General features: G+C 42.7%; 1 protein-coding gene across 8 annotated transcripts in view; it reads right to left on the bottom strand.

Annotated features, from left to right (window-relative positions):
- Nucleotides 1-685: 685 nt before the first annotated feature.
- Nucleotides 686-17321, bottom strand: part of LOC139339315 (myosin-10) — a 55848-nt gene continuing 39212 nt past the window's right edge. For all 8 annotated transcript variants that reach the window (XM_070974873.1, XM_070974897.1, XM_070974882.1 and 5 more), the window contains 22 exons: nt 17121-17252; nt 16533-16739; nt 16151-16288; nt 15783-15906; nt 14500-14671; nt 12417-12629; nt 11284-11428; nt 10861-11067; nt 10576-10680; nt 10041-10193; nt 8637-8885; nt 8329-8541; nt 7858-8070; nt 7609-7770; nt 6524-6652; nt 6176-6264; nt 5792-5915; nt 5469-5558; nt 4941-5059; nt 4314-4422; nt 4014-4186; nt 686-3523 (listed from right to left, as the gene is read on the bottom strand). In XM_070974873.1, the coding sequence (XP_070830974.1) occupies nt 3376-3523; nt 4014-4186; nt 4314-4422; nt 4941-5059; nt 5469-5558; nt 5792-5915; nt 6176-6264; nt 6524-6652; nt 7609-7770; nt 7858-8070; nt 8329-8541; nt 8637-8885; nt 10041-10193; nt 10576-10680; nt 10861-11067; nt 11284-11428; nt 12417-12629; nt 14500-14671; nt 15783-15906; nt 16151-16288; nt 16533-16739; nt 17121-17252 (3414 nt within the window). In that variant the 3' untranslated portion in view covers nt 686-3375. The remainder of the gene's footprint in view (nt 3524-4013; nt 4187-4313; nt 4423-4940; nt 5060-5468; nt 5559-5791; nt 5916-6175; nt 6265-6523; nt 6653-7608; nt 7771-7857; nt 8071-8328; nt 8542-8636; nt 8886-10040; nt 10194-10575; nt 10681-10860; nt 11068-11283; nt 11429-12416; nt 12630-14499; nt 14672-15782; nt 15907-16150; nt 16289-16532; nt 16740-17120; nt 17253-17321) is intronic.

The raw sequence follows: 17321 nt of genomic DNA, 5'->3' as shown, positions 1-17321 counted from the left end.
TGGTACAGGCCGAGCTCTTTTATTTACAGAGACCCAACAATTCCCTCATGAGCAAGCACTTGGCGACAGCGGCAAGTAAAAACTTCCTTTTAACAGGCAGAAACCTCGGGCAGAACCAGGTCCTGGGTGGGTGGCCACCTGCCTCGACCAGTTGGGTGAGAGAGAGCGAGCAAGAGAGAGAGAGTGAGTGACAGACAGAAATGCAGTCAGATAGAGACAAACAGTGACACAGTAACAGTGACAGTGGATGTAATAACAGTAGTAGCAGTTGCAGTGGATGTCTGGCAGGGCCAAGGCAGGAGACGCAGCTGTAATCCACAATCCAGATTCAGCCACTGTCATAGTTTATAGTTGATCACCTTTCTGTCAGTCTGTTCATCGACTAATCATTGTAGCTCCACAGGAAGTGATTTCAGTTTGTCTTAATCTTGCATTAATCTCTCTGATATTATTAAATCATATCAAAAATGAATATTGCCTTAGTGCTACACGCTGTGATATCTGACTGACAGCAGAGTGACACTGTGCAGGAAGGGCTTAAAAAAAAGCTGAGACAAAAAACTAAAGCAGAAGAACGAGTCAAAACACCTGTGAGCCTCTGAGATCATACAAAAAGCCCAAAACAGACTCCAGTACTGCAGCTCTGGACCATCCCCCCCAAAACAAACCAAAACAGCATCACAGCTACAATGAATATGCTTTATTTTCCTTTTACAAAAACAAACAAAACAAAAACATTACCATCTAGAAATACAGGTATACAAGAAATAATATGATGGGAGTATTTGCAGTTGAATGCCTGGTTGTCAACAGCCAGCTGGATAATAATAATAACATAAAAATGAGTTAACTACTTGTGGATGATAAAGCTTCCAACCAAATGAAATCCTGTGCGGTGCATGATCTCCCAAAATGACTTCAGTATTAAACCTCCACCTGTGACTGCTCACAGGGGGAAAACCTTAGTACAAATGTAATTTTGGGAAATGCAGCAGCAGCAGAGGGCTCCGTTCTCATGTGGTTAATCGTACTGGAATACTGATTTCGACCCAAACAGGTTATTATGAACACAGAGGTACACAGCGGATATGATATGAAGCACAGCGAAAATACAAAAGAAAAGACGATTAAGTGTTGAATATCTCCGTCGGATTTTTTTCTGTGATGAATCTTTGCCCACTTATGTTCTTATTTAGTGTCTAAGGCACTTTTAAAGACACATACTGTTAACAGTTGAGGAGGAGGGCAAAGGAGTCAGAATAAAGGGCAAGTCTAAATAAAAGTAGAGCTGATGGATGGATAGGAGTACCCCGGCATGTAGTGTTCACACTAGCGGTTTAACTGCTGAGGTGGTGGCTGTACTTCAAGCAGAGCCTTACTTCACTGTGCTAAAAATGCTGTTAAAGGAATTTGAGCTAAAATTGCAAAGAAAGAAAAGCAACCGTCTTTTCAGACAACCTGTGAATACTAAGTGCTTGATCAGGTCTTGGTAGTCTGAAGAGTCCGGCTTCAACTCATAAAATCATGGCACAAACCAGCCCCAGTTTGTTAATCATCATCATGTGTTGCCACTAAATTCAAGTCACAGAGCTGCTGGAACAGATTTCCTGAAATCTGACACAGAATTATGTGAAAAATGTACACTGCTGTCCACTTCTTACTATCTGGATGAAGAAATATTCTGGTTTAAAAAAAAAAAGCTTTTTAACTTTTTACTTGAGGAGAGGCCTTCCCAGTTTCTCATCCCAGTAGCCAGAAATGTCACATCTCCATGGTTGTTTGATACAACACAAGAAAAACAAAAGCATGTAAATCTAAATCTTAAAATTTTCATTTTGCCTCCAATTAGTCATAACCAGAGAAACAGGTTAAATACAGTTTTCCTGGAATTATAGATGTTCAAATTGCAATTTTTCTGAGCACTTTAAGGACATGAAGGTTTAAAAAAAAAAAAAAAAAAACTCACAGACTGAATATTTATTTCATCCTGATGGTTAAAGGAGTCTTTGAGGATTTTGGAAATGCCTTCAGAGCAGCAGTTAGGTTGACAGGTAATTATTGTTCAGAAAAACTGATGCTTTGACTCTGTGACTCAAATGTGAAGATAATACAAACGGGGGCTTGGCACAAACACTGAAATGTAGCGAGAGGATTTTCAATCTGTCTCCATTTCTCATCAAAACACATTTTACATGTACTGTAACCATTTAGTGTCACATTGAAAATGTGGACCGAGCACCACTTTGGTGCTTCCAGTAAGAGCTCCCTGTTGATTTCAAAGGAAAAATTCAAACATTTCCCTGTGCAGTTCTGTGCATTTCCCAGCATCGTTGCATCATTCACAGCTCACGCGGATCCACAGTAGAGGACAGAACCCAATCATGTTCCCAATGATCAACAATACAGAACGGGCTGTGAGTCTCCTAGTTAAAACCCAGTTACACATTCCTTCACTAAACGTTGAGATGAAGCAACAGAGAAAACAATAAAATACCTTTTTTTTTCACAGTAATATACTTTCAATTCATGAGTCCGAGTTTTTCTATTGCATGTCCCCAGATGTTCGTTGTTCCCATAGTGTAGAAGTTGAACAACAGTCTGTACATCGAGTGGAGCCTCATGCAACAAAAGCAGCCGGTGCGGTCATCCGAAGGCCACCGTGACCTCCGTTTTGGGTTTTCTGTTTTGAAAGGACAGCAAGTCTGAATGCTGGAAGGAGGGAGTGTGTCGAGTATGAGATGGCTTTTACACAACTAGTGAGCAGAACACTTACAACAACACCAGAGTGGGAGAAGTTTTCCTTGTAGTCCTGCATTTCCAGGATGGAGTGCGTTCACATACGTTACATAATTGATGTGTGTACACCTCACAGCCTCCACCTACATCACACACGCAGAGTTTCATATGTATAAAAAGCACTTTGTACCTATACGTACTTTCTCAATAAGCTGAGCAGGTAACTTCACGCCTGATTTTGGGGAGGTGGGGGTCATGACGCAGAGATGATACATGGCTGAGAGATGAGCAAGGACTAGCAGCTTGCCAGAGGGGAGCAGAGTAAGGCAGAATTGTCCATTTGCCCCTGTGACTCTCCAGGACTGGAGGCTTCACTTCAGGGGAGGGCGGTGGAGTTTCCCTGCAGTGTTCACTGATATAAAAAAAAGAGCAGAGGCGTGCTGCCAGGCGCACTCTGCCAAGCTATACCAAAAACAGCTCATTGCTCCAATCTTCTGTCCGGTCGGTGGTTTGAGACAAATAAAGACGGTGGCATCTAGGATCTTTGGGGGAAAACTGTGCGCAGGTCACAGGTGGAAGAAGCGAAGATGGGTAGTGACGAGGCGAGGGGAAAAGTGAGGAACAAAAGGGTTGCTGTGTTTACTCTGCGTTGGAGGTTTGCGTCTCGTTGAAGTCACCGGCACGGCTGTCGGCATCGTCATCTGACATGTCGATGGAGGCACCATCCAGATTGAGGTTGCGGCGGCCTGAACGGCTGGAGGAGAAGCTGCTGACTGGACCCCCACGCCTGGACGGAACAAAGTGATGAAACAACTAAAACCTCGGCTGCTTTAAGGACTCATTCAACACACTGAGAAACTCTGAGGTGAGAAGCTCTTTACTGCTCTAATGTCTGTGCTGAGGAGGCAATTAGTTTAGCTTAGCATAAAAACTGGTAGTAGGGGGAGACAGCTAGCCTGGCCAAAGTTAAAAATATGCTTACCAGCACCTCTAAAGTTCACTAGTTGGATTCTGTTGGATCTAATTTGTTTAATCCAAATCCAAAGAGAAATGTAAAAATGTAGTCATGCGCTGGAATAATTTCTTGGTGACCAGTGGCCACAGGCAGTGAAAAGACCGCAGGACACAAAACTCTTCATGAATCCACAACTTTCAGTTTTTACATTTCTGTTTGTGTGCAGATTCAACAAATAAGATGTCTCTTAATTAGTGTACATTAGTGAGATGTTGGTACACACACTTGAACTTCTTTTAGTGTGGGTTTTAGTTTTTTTTACCTGAGGCGATTCTTGAGGGAGTTGACCTCCCGGGTGAGACCCTCACTGGCCTCGGTGGCATCGTCCAGCTCCCGCTGCAGCTTCCTGCGGGAGGCATTGGCCCTGGTGGCCTCCTCCTCCGCCTCCTCCAGCTGACGCTTCAGCTGCTTCATACGAGAGTTGGCTTTCTCCATCTGACAGGAGGACGAACACATGGGGAAACAGACGGAGATGGTGAGAGGACGTGGGTGGTTGGCTGAATAAAACAATCTCAGTCAAAATGAATTTCCATGTGTCACTCTGCTTCTCATCAGTCAATACCTGCTCCTTGTACTGATCAGCATGTCGACGCTCATCCTCCACTTGCATCATCACCTCCTTCAATTTCTTCTCCGTGCGACGGACGATTTTATTGGCTGCGGCTCTCTCTCTGGAAATTCAAAACAAAGGTAAGACAACAGTGTCAAAGAATGTCCATCCATCCATCCATCCATTTTCTATACTGCCTATCCCTTTCAGGGTTGCGGGGGGGCTGCAGCCTATCCCAGCTGTCAACAGGCGAGAGGCGGGGTACACCCTGGACTGGTCGCCAGTTGATCGCAGGGCAACACACAACCATTCACGCTCACACTCACACCTAAGGGCAATTTAGAGTCACCAATTAACCTAATGAGCATGTTTTTGGTCTGTTTTTGGTCTTCTGTGGGAGGAAGCCGGAGTACCCGGAGAGAACCCACGCATGCACAGGAAGAACAGAAAGGCGATCGAACAGGCAACCTTCTTGCTGTGAAGCACGCGCACTACCTGCTGCCCACAAAGAGTGTCATAATGACTTATTGATGTTAGAGTGAATGACCATGAACATTTCCACGCATCATGATAATCTTTCATCACTTAGAACATGTCCTCTGTCAGCTCTGGTGAAAACAGGTGAGTTTGATCACTTACTTTGCTTCCTGCTCCAGCTGCTCCTCCAGCTGAAGGATCTTGGCCTCCAGGGCAGTGATGGATGCCTTAAACTTTGATTTGACAGCCCCCTCCAGCTCTGCCAGCTTGGCTTTCAAATCCTGCATTTAAAATGTGCGACTGTTTAGGATCATGAGCATTAAATGTGATAAGATACATACTTTTCATTTAATGTAATCCCTGTTAAGGTGCTTCCATAACTGATGAGAACAGCAAACGGAGGACACAATAAGCGTTACCAAAACAGTTAGCAAATAACAAATATACCCAGTCATGTCATGCAGGCTTGGACACATATGCGTTCCAAACTGCAATACTCCTACATGACCAGCAGGAAAATCACTTAAGTCACGTCTAGACTTTGCTAGAATCACCTTCATGTCAAAGTAATGTTTAATAAGTAACTGCTTACACAGCTAACCAGTAACCAGCCTTTTTTGTTGTATTATCCAACCTCCGTATGCACATTAGCACATACTCATATGTGTTAATGTATTTAACAAACAGGACCTTGTTCTGCCGCTCCATCTGTTGCCGAGCATTCTCGCTCTTTTGTGCAGTGTTGCGTTCTCCAGCCAGCTCAGCGTTCAGGCTGTCGACCTGAGACAGGAGAAGGAGAAGATAAGTAATGAGAGAAAGACGGGTGGTGAGAGAAGGATGGGTTGATGCACTGTATAAACTATGAACTTCATACTTGGAGACTTTTGGAACAAAAATCTAGTCTGCGTAGCACTGACTAACTCAGTGAACATGCATGTGCTGGTCTCAGTGTGTTCCAACTCTATGAAAACAATGATTACGACTTATAATTATCTCTTATGACTTATTATTACCTGCATGTTGGTTTTTCTGAAGCGGTCGTTGAGAAGCTCCATGTTGCCCTGCTCCTCTTCCAGTTCCTCCTCCAGCTGGGCGATGCGAGCCTCCAGCCTCCTCTTCTCTTCCAGCAGTGTCGACCTGGCACACACATTTTTATTCAAATCTCTCATTTTGACTCCCATTAATTGATTTACACTGATTATTTCAGCTAAACCCCACAAACAAAAAGCCACTGAAGTCCAGAAACAGAGGTGCCACTTCTCCTTCTTTCATTTAAGATACTGACTTTTGTACTCCCCAAAATGATTTAAAAAAAAATATATATATATATAATAAGATCAAGCCACTCAGTCAAATATTTAAAAAAGAAAAATGAGTAAAAACAAGGTGACACTGACTTTCCAGAAGCACTGTTGGAGATCTCATCAGCCAGCTCGTCCCGCTCCTGTTCAGCATGTCGACGGGCCCTCTCTGACGCTGCATGATCCTACGCAAACAACACAAACACACAAACATTAGGATCAGTAGGGAGAAGATCTGGTGTGGGCTTAACTCACATTCTTGGACATCAAATCTGGAAATGAAGTCTGACTGCAGTCTGATTAAAAAGAAAGTTGATTTTCATCCTTTCTACATGTCTGACATTGTGCTTCTCATGAATAAAAGATGTATTAACAGCAGGTATTAGTGTACAATTGGCTGATTTCACAGCAACTTTCAGTGCAAAATATGATTTCTAATTTGACCTCCTGTAGCTGCAGGATTTCAGCTTCTAGACTCTTGAGTTTCTTCTCGTTTTCCTTGGACTGGGTGAAGATCTCGTCCCTGGAGGCTCTGGCCTCCTCCAGCTCCCTCTGATAGTCCTTCATCTGAGCCTACAGAGCAGAAACAATGTGGACCAAGTCAAAGGCTGACACAGCAGAGAAGTGCCCACTCAGGCCAAAGTGTCAAACTGAGTGCAAGTGCGTGCGTTTTCCAGTGAGAAACAACAGGAGTGAGTGATTGTAGTCTTGCCCAGTTGATTTGGTCAGAAGCAGCTGACGCACAGCTGATGGTGGCCTTGGAGATACTTTAAAACTCTGAGTGCAGGGTTAAAGTCAAATTTAAGCACTCAGACACAAAACACACATTTTTAGATTCAAAGTGACATTTTTCCAATGACATCATTATCTCTGATTTCTTCAGCATCAAAGTAATCCAGTGACAGTTGTTGGTCCATCCAGGATACATTTCAAACTTTCAAACTGCTAATAGCTAATTCAGCACACTTGGTGCCAATTTGTTGAAAAATAAAAAGATATAACTCTAACAAATGGGGCTGAAGCTGTAGCCCTCAATGGCAACATTATACTTTCTGTTTATATCCCCAAAGCATCAAGAAAACTGAAGTTCCAAAACGTAGAGCAGAATTATCCTCCAAACAGAAGACAAAGAATAACAGTCCATTAATGAATTACTCATCACTGTAGTTCTTACATTCCTGGAAACTCTCCTCTGTCATTCATGTACAGATATTTGCTCTGTGCTGAAAACCTTAAAAAGAAAATCTGCCTGAGAGGAAACCTGCTGTCAGACTTTGACAACGTCTCATTCAGGCTATACTGTGAAAAAAATCAGCATGACCAACAATAGCGTGTATGAGATCCTTTTCTCCATGGAGATACAATTGTTGAAGGCCATTCAGAGAACAGGTGTGTGTGTGTGTGTGTGTGTGTGTGTGTGTGTGTGTGTGTGTGCGTGTGTGCGTGCGTGCGTGCGTGCGTGCGTGCGTGCGTGCGTGCGTGCGTGCGTGCGTGCGTGCGTGCGTGCGTGCGTGCGTGCGTGCGTGTACCTGTAGTTTTCTGAGCTGTTTAATCGCCTCCTCCCTGCCTTTGTTAGCGGTTTCGATCTGTCCCTCCAGCTCACTCAGGTCCATCTCCAGTTTCTTCTTGGCAGCGACAGACAGAGTTCTCTGCTTCCTCTCATCCTCCAATTCTGCCTCCATCTCGCGCACCTGGAGGAGTCAAACATCACACACCATGCCAAAGGGCAAATACAAAGCATATGGAGCCAGTTGATGGTGCTCATCGTCCCTGTGTACCTGTTTGATGAGCGCCCTCTTCTTTTCCTCTCCCTGCTCGTCTCTGGCCTGCAGGTCTCGGTCAAACTGGGCCTTCATGGCCTGCATGTTGACCTCCAGGCGCAGTTTGGCGTCCTCCGTGGCCTGCAGCTCATCCTCCAGCTCCTCCAGCTGAGTTCTCATCTCCTCCACCTGTTGCTCCAGCGTACGCTTGGACTTCTCCAGTTCATGGACCTGTACGCAGGAGGAACAAGACCATAATGTCAGCAAAAAGCTGGACAAGGACACATCAAAGCTGGCTGATCAGACTGTACTGATACAATCATGTCCACAATTTAATTTTACATCTAAATAAACTTGAAATAGTCAGGTCTATATGCTCTGAAGTGTCAGGTGTAAAAAAAAAAAAGGGGGGGGATTCTTTTCTTTATCCATAAAGAAAATTTCATTTAGCATTCAGCAGTGTGATTTACGAGGTCAAAGGTCACTTACATTCTTGCCCACGTCATCCTTGGAGCTCATCAGATCCTCCATTTCAGCGCGGAGCTGCTTGTTAAACCTTTCCAGTTCCTCTTTGGCCTCCAGGGCCTCCTCCAGAGCTCTGGCCATGGACAGAGCCTTGGTGTCCTTCTCTCTGGCCTCAGCCTCTGCACGGTCGCGCTCCTCAGCATAACGAGCAGAGATGGTTTTTTCCTCCGCCAGCAGCTGGTGTGGAAAAAAAGAAACCGTGACCTTCAATCTGATGATGTACGTCTCACCTCAACCTAGCATTTCTGAAACATTCTGGCTGTCCGGTGTACCTGATCAAACTTCTTCTGTTTTTTTTCGAGGTTGGAGACAATCTGTCTCTGGTGGTCCAGGTCCACCATCAGGTCATCCAGCTCTTGCTGCAGTCGGTTCTTGGTCTTCTCCATCTTGTCCATGGCCATGGTCTTCTCCTCCAGACGCTGGCTGGCCAGCTCCATATCCTTCAGAAGTTTTCTTTTTACCTCCTCCAGACTTTCCATCGCCCCCACATCCTCCTCTAGCTTCTTCTTTGTCTCAAAAAGCTGCAGGGAGGCCATTGAAAATAACATAACATAACATTTCAACAAGCCATCATCTTGCTTTTATTTGTGGTCATTGTGGCCTTTTGTGTCACAGCAGTGTGTGCTGACAAAACAGCCAAACACGACTATCACCTTTAACATCAGGAAATATGTGCATTAGGCCACTGTAGTGTCTGGTTTCATTAAGTGGCTCATTTAACAAATTCCAATTGTATGCGTGACTGTAATGAGCCTAAAAGTGAACTTTGCTATTGATTATTCCAAATACATTTAATGAAGGCAAATGTGGGATGCAGAAGAAATGAAACGTGAGAGAACAAAAATGCTGTCTAATGCAACAGTCGTGCAATAAATCATCCCTTCATGAAGGTTGTAAAGTTCAGTTTTTGTTGAAACTGTTTTAGAGAGCTGTTGAATCTACTTTGTAAACATTTCGGACAATGTAGTTTAAATTTACTACATTATCTAGAGAGTTGTTTGTATTATTTAGCCTATCCTCATTGATATGGATTTCTCTCTAAAACAGTGTGGTAGGTTTTTGTACTCCACATTAAGCATAACATACTGGCGTTCTTATGTGTCTGTGACATCATAATATTTTAAGATAATACTGTGATCTTTCTCTGACATTAGTATTTACTTGTGCCTCTTGATTTGATCCACATTTATCTTAACATGAAAGTTACATTTTATGTTTGTTTAAAGCACAGTTTTACATAGAGGGATCTTAATGAAAGGAGCACAGTGAACCCCCTTATCTGAAAACACATGCAGTATGCATGCTGTTTCCACTTTTACTTTTACTGGCTTTGCTTTTTTGGCAAACGGCCAGCAACATGCTCTCTCACGATTCACCTTGTGTAACTGCTGTCTACATATCCTTGTCAATCTGAAACACACGCCTCAAACTGAGGTCCTATTTTCACTTCATGGGGCCTTTAAATTGCTGCAAGGCCTTACTGTTTTACAGCTGTCCGCATGCTGCTCTGCATATCAATGACAGGTGTATGCATCTGGTAAACAGCTGGAAACATCTGCCTGGCCCTTCTCTTGGCACTCAGTTGAGTGTCAGTGGTACCTTAAAGGTGTGGCTGCCTCATATGTGAGTTTATGTGTCTCTGTGCTGTGCATGTTTATGACTATGTACAAATGTACCTGAGCGTGCACCGTCTGCAGCTGCTTCTCTAGGTTGCGTCGTGCCTCCTCATCCTCCTCCTGCTGCTCCAGCAAGGTGTTCTTTTCCACCTCCAACTGGCGGATTTGGGCGCTCAGGTGTAGCTTCTGGCGCGTCTCCTCCTGCCGTAACTCCTACACACCAGACCACAAGCAGAAATGATGATCAGAAAGAAGAAAAGCAGGGAGATGTATGTGTTCTACCTGCCAGTATAGCTTCATGTAACTGATGCCTGTTTGTGATTATTACAGAACACATTTTGAAATTAAGTTAAGGTGCATTTTCACACACGAATCTTCAGAAAATTATGTTAAGTTTAAGTTCAGGATGTAAAGGTTCTATTGTTGGTGCAACAGGTGAGCTTTTCCAAATAAATCATAAATTTGCAGAGATAGCATACATCAACACTCAATTACTGAACACCTTGTACTAACAACATCATTTGCCATTGTAGCTCCAGCTTTGGCTGTTTGGCCTCTACAAATTTGTCTTAACAGAAAAGGTGACCTCTCTTACCTCTGAGTCTTGCAGTTTGCTGTTCAGTTTGTCAACTTCCTTGGCCAGTTTGACGCCCTTTTTCTCTGACTCCTCCAGCAAAGCAGACACGTTGTCCAACTCGGTCTAACAAAAGACAAATGAGAGAAGGTCAATAAGCCAATCTGAAATGAATATTCGCTTTACATTAAACTGGGCAAATATTAACACAATATCAAAAACTACATATTTCTTGTTTGTAGAGTAAAGTAAGGGGTTATATCCCTTCATTCTATAGCAAAACTGTCTATGCATGGAGGTATTTACCTGGAGTTTGTGTGAGCGCTCAGCCAGCTCTCCCTTGGTTCGCTCTACCTCAGTGGCCCTGGCCATAAATTCCTGCAGCTGGGCATCCAGTTTCTTCCTCTTGTACTCTGACTCCGTCTTTGCCTGCTGGAGCGTCTTCACCTCACAGGCCATCTCCTTGTTGTCGCTCTCCAGGCTCTGCTTGTTCTTCTCCAGGTTGGCTTTGAACTGCACAGAACAAAAAACAATGCAATATATCATACTTTTATAATTCATACTTTGGTTTTATATTAGTATTTATGGAAGTCTTTTGTGTAATGCTCTGAATTTAGACTGGCATAAACATTGGGATCGCAATACTGAAACTGACACAGCCATGATACCTAAACTGGGAACTGTTACTGGGATCATGGGTTCACTGTCTGTTAAATAATCACCACTCACCCTCTTGGCCTGTTCCAGCTGTTCGGACAGTTCTTCCAGGGCTGTGGAGTGCCTCTGTCTCATTTCCTGGATCTGAGCCTCGTGGTTTTTGGTCTCCTCATCTATGGCCTTCTTCAGCTCTGCCACCTCTTGCTCCCGCTTGGACCTAGAGTTCAGACACAAAGGGTAAGGTTAAGAGAAGAGGCCTTCGAAGATATAACACAAAAATATCTTAACACACAGGGTTTATTGCGACTATTGTCTTGATAAAATCCCAACTGTCCACAGTGTTTCCCAACCTTTTTCTTGAAAGGACCCTTTTTCTATTAACAAGTGCACACGACCCCTGACTAGGTGACATATCTTATGGATATTTCATATTATATTCAATGTATAACAATAACAATATAGAACAACTATAAACTGTACAATTAACCCAAATAGTGAAGACAGTTACCCCAGGAAGTTTGTGTAAAATGAGCATTTTGGATGAATTCTCAGCAGATTACTTCATCTGAATATTCATCAGAGATTATTTTTTTCTTATATTTTTAAGAACTTTTAATACAACTACCTACATAGTTTTTGTCTTCAACAATCACATATACTGAACAGCTTTTTTTTTTTTGACAAATTCATTGTTTTCTTCTCTCTGACACTTCTCTGCTCTTTGGTTGTTTTAACTGTGTCATTTTCCAATACCAGATGACACTGTTCAGCAGAGAGTGAAGGCTCTGTGAATATAGCCTGGGTTCAGGTCTTCACCTTACCCTTATCCTGTGAGATTACATCTTACATAATAATATAAACTTTAAAAATAACAAATTCATTTTGTTTTCTTCACATAAATGAACAAAATGCTGAGATAAAGGAAAACTGGATGTTTTCAAAAAAGGTTTTCTTACATCCCTTAAAATCAAGAATGCCTTGTGAATCCTGTGAAGCTTTGGCGACCCCAAGTGGGGGTCAGGGCCCTCACATTGCGAATCAGTGAACTAAGCAATGATCATATTCTATCGTACTATTAAGTGACATCACTTGAGGAAATATATCACATTTCATGCAGCTCTCTCTGGAGCCACTTTTTCACATATGCAGTACTACTCCCCAACACCTGTAAACAAGACAGTGGAGTTCCCCCTTTAAACAAGCACCTGAGCTCCTGCTGGGCAGCTGTGGTATCCAGTGTGTCCTCCAGCTCTGTCTTCAGAGCTTCGAGCTCCTCACTCAGGTCCCTCTTAAGTTTTTCAGCTTTAGTTCGACACATCTTCTCTGACTCCAGGTCCTCCTGAAGCTCAGCTAGGTGGGCCTGCAGCTCTCGAACTTGCTTCAAGGCATTGTTCTTCTGGACGGTCTCCTCATCACTCCTGTTTGGAGACACAAAAGTCAGTCTTTAACTTCCTTGTAATGAAAACAATAAGAAAATAAGTAAGTATATGTGTGTGTGTGTGTGTGTGTGTGTGTGTGTGTGTGTGTGTTTGTTCTTTGTCAGAAGATGAACATGGTCATGAGACTGTAGATTTCTTTGCTGCTGGAAGTGAGGCCACGTGAAATGTATGCTGGCTGCAGCAGTCTTGTAACATTCCTCCCTCATGCAGAAACCCACTGATTAGACACACTGGATATGATAATGATTCAGTTATATAATTAACACAATGCTGCAGTGTTGATTAAAGGCACTGATGACTCCCATATAAAAGTAATCTCCTATTCTCCAAACAAGGAAAATATAATTTTCTAAGAATAGCTGTTGAACTGAAAATGAGGCACATCAACTTCAGTGAAAGCTTAATTATCTGAAGCTGTGACTAAAGTGATGATTTCAGTCTGTGAAATTAGCCAACCAGACGTTTACCATCGACCGCTGAAGTCTGGCCTGTTGGCCTGGTGTGTAGAGGACACTGCTGAGAAGTCACATTAAAAGAATCTAAGCTGACCTCAGAGCAACAACCTCCAGAGGCGTTTACCTCATCCAGATGCAGCCTTATGACGGCTAAATGGGAAAATAATAAAATTGTATTTTTCCCACTGTGTGGAAAATCAGGATAAACGCAGGAGTGAGCTTCAGGAAATATTATGTTGCAGGAATAGAGCAGTAAACTACAGGTCTTCTACAGCCATAACTGGCAACATTTTTACCATCAGGTCATAAAAGATAAAAATCCTCTCACAACATAAAACAGGCTGATTATTCATTTCTCCACTGTGAAATGACGGCCTGATTTAGCTCAGCTCTTCATTGCTCCATGTGGAAAAATTACTGCGAAGCCCAACACTGAGAGCATCAATCAACATCAATTTGCCTGTAATCAGATACGGCTGCCTCCAAGATGAAAGGCCTCAGCCAGTGTCGCTGAAGGCAAACGCTGCAGCTGGGAGTTGTGAGCAGAGGAGAGTAGAGAGGGACTGAGGGGAGTGACATACGGAGAAGACGTGTGTTTATGTGTGCTGAAACACTGACTGCAGCAGCTGCAGCAGCTGAAGAGCATTATCTGCTGTAAGTCAGAGTCGACTCAGTGGTCTGTGTGTTGTCACTGTTGTAAAGCCTATTTTAGGTCTTCCTATTGACTTAGCTGCACCACAGTAAGAGCAGTTGTCATGGAGATTAGTGGGAGGAAGTCAATGAAGTTACACTGAAAAGAGCAATGCCACTAACAGTGTATTTTACCACACGTTTAAGTTGGTGGGTATGCGAGCTGAGAGACGCTGTGAAGATACACCTCAGTGTATTGAATCTTTCAGCACAAGGCTTTGATTTGATACATGTGGTGGAGCAAACAATTCACATACTTTCTTCAAAACCAGCTGTTGAGCTAAGACAATGGCTGTATTCAAAATTGCCTACTATACTAGAGGCAAAATATGTATGCAGTATGTAGTGCAAGCAAAATCTGCAGTATAACAAAAATACCCAGATGTCATAATGATCTGACAAAAATGAGCAGTATGTTTTTTTTTCCAGTATACTGTGAACGAAATTCACCAGCTCCCCTCGAAGGCATCTAATGCCCAATACCAACATATAAGATTTGTACAAAGAGTACAAGAGTTAACAAATTAGAGTATTATTTCAGTGTTTATTAGAGCAGCTCTTGGTGTGCTTTAATGTATATGGTATATACTGTAGATGGTTCTGTTGGTGCCACTGCTAAAAACCTCATGTGTGTTTTATATTTTTCAGAATGTGCCTGATGCAGTCCAGATTCATTACAGATATTATCTATGTCCATCACCGACCTGGCCAGAGCAGCCTGCAGCTCCTCCTCCTTTTTGGTCAGTTGGATCTTCAGCTCCTCGATCTGAGCCTGAAGCTCAACAATCTGGTCCTGCAGGTCAGTTGTCTCAGCATCCAGTTTACGTTTGGCCTTCTCCAGCTCCTGCCGCGTTTTCTCCTCCTTCTTCAAACGCTCTGAAGGGACGCACGTTCACACACATCGCAGACAAAATGCAAAAAAATCAAACAGAGTTCTCATTAGAGTTCATCTCCAAAGTTAAATGATCATAGTCACAAGTTACAGAGGGGTCATACGAGGTACAAAGAGGTCAAAGAAAGTGACAAATCACAAACACCCAATTGCTAACAGCCTGTCACAACTAAGATTGTGATCTTTGGCTCAGATTGGCTTCTACGCAGCTCAATGACCCTTAATGCAGAGATATTTTTTCAAGTGACTTGGCACTTATGTAACGCAGATTAAGCCATATATTGAAATTGTGTTGCGTGTATTACTAGACAGAAACATATATTCTGAGGAAAAGCTGCAGTGCAGGCAGAGGTCAAGCTTGTTTAACAGGTTATAGAAATGTAGCTAAGCGAGCTTTTGTTTCCTGCAGGCCTTGTGGATGCAGCACAGGCTAGTTAAGTTTAACAGCATGGCTTTGTAATGTTTCTTTGCATGAATGCCTTTTCATCTTTAATAGTTAATGTTAGCTAGCTTCAGACTGCGTAAAAAATAAGAACATTCACTGTCACTCAAAGGCTATCTACAGCTACTGGAAACTTTAATGGTAGAATGTTTTCTCGCATGTTACTCAGTGAGATGATGTACAATACGACACTTCCTGCTGTCACTGGCATCCAGTATACATAAATAAAATATGAAACTCTCACACACCTCAGGTCTCCAGTGACCTTATAAACCTTTTGATATTTTGACAGCATTGTTAAGACAAATAGTTTGAGGAACAGCAGGGAGTTGACTGTTTAACTGAATAAAATGAATGAATTAAGACACAGTGTAATGTAATCATGGGCCACTAAAGACCTGAGGTATGCATTTAAGGCTTATGTCATTGGACTGCTGTAAACGGTAAATTTACACAATCAAGGCTCATAAACAGTCATATGGATGTCCTGTATCTGACCTGTGTGTTGTTCTGTTCTAACAGAAAACAGTTCATTTAAGTGTAGCATCTATTGACCCTGGTCTACACTTTGAACTGATAGAGGCATCCATCTATTTCCTCTATTCTTGGACACAAATGGAGACAGTAACAGTGACTTGGTGGGAGTCCCTTACCCTCCAGGTCCACCATCATCATCTCCTGCTTGTTCTTGACCTTGCCAAGGTTCTTTGCTTTCTCCTCCTCCTCTGTCAGCAAGGAGGTCATCTCACCAATCCTGTCTTCCAGCAGCTTTTTCTCCTGTTGGGTACAGACTGGGTTAGACTTGAGGCTTTAAAACACTATATGGAGGTGAAAAAGTATGAAGACTTAACTAGCAAACCATTAAAGTTACAGTCAATGTCATGTCAAGTTCTTTTCAAAACACAAAATGTATTTATTTTATTAGTCTAATATCTATCTCATCAAACGCAACAACTTTTAATGATCCCAGTTTAAAAGACATCCTTGCTTGATGCATCATGTTCAGATATAATCATCTCACCTTGAGGAACTTGGAGTTTTGGTCCTCCAGCAGAAGAATGTCCTCCTCCATTTTCTTGATCTTGGCCTCAGCGGTCACTTTGTCCAGCTGCAGCTTCTGTCTTGCTGCTTCCTCCTCATCGAGCTGCTCCTCCAGGTCCTGTGGAGAGGAAAACATGCACATAACGAATCAGAAGCTCTTTCATCGTGTGGCACTGAAATCAAATGTTTATTATGTATCACACAACAGTTGTGTTCTGAAAAGGCAAGTATTTTCAAGTAAAAGTAGAATTTGTTTTTCACATGAAAACATTTCCAAATGACGATCACAAATCAAACCATCAAATCAATTTAAATATACGCTGAATGTCAGCATGTCCAGAAGTTTACATAAAGATATAAACCTGAATGTGTGACTGCATCTTCTTCTTCTCATTCTGCAGGCTCTGGTTCCTCTCCTCCTCTTCCTCCACCCTAGACTCCAGATCATGAAGGATCTCCTCCAACTCCTGCTTCCTAGAAAGCAGACGGACCCTCATCTCTTCAGCCTCAGCGAACAGCTCTGTCTCAGCGTGGAGCTGCTCTGCTAGAATATTCTTCTCCTCTACGAGCTGGAGGGAGGAAACAGTTTGAAAAAAATTACCCCACATTCTCAGCTAAAACTCCAAAAACACCTGTTTGGAACATTCCACAGGTAAAGAGGTTCATTGGTAAAAGGTGATATGATCATGATTGGGTATGAAAGGGGCATCCTGGAAAGGCTCAATCATTCACAAGCAAGGATGGAGCGAGGTTCACCACTTTGTGACAAACACATGACTGGATAAATAATATTACTACATGGACTCAGGAACACTTTGTAAAACCGTTGTTGGTAAACACTGTTTGTTTGCATTTTGGTTTTAATTTACGTTTTCCACAGCATCTGAACTTTTTCAAATCAGGGTTGTACAAGGTGAAAATATTTACTTTCCATAATAGTGGATGTTTACCTGTTGGTGTTTCCTCTCCATCTCTACCAGCTCATTCTCCACCTTGAGCTGTCTCTCCTTCACCTTTATCAGCTCCTCATCTTTGGCCTGCATCTCTTCTTCCTGCCTGGTAACCTGTAGCAGAGGCTTCACCTAAGAGACAGAGACAGAGAGAGAGAGAGTTATTACATACAGGAATTTATTGACATCTATATCGTTTTT

This window comes from Chaetodon trifascialis, chromosome 2 (assembly GCF_039877785.1).
Source record: "Chaetodon trifascialis isolate fChaTrf1 chromosome 2, fChaTrf1.hap1, whole genome shotgun sequence".
NCBI lineage: Eukaryota > Metazoa > Chordata > Actinopteri > Chaetodontiformes > Chaetodontidae > Chaetodon > Chaetodon trifascialis.
The sequence above is the reverse complement of the archived record's forward strand: the minus strand, read 5'-3'. Positions and strand labels throughout refer to the sequence as shown.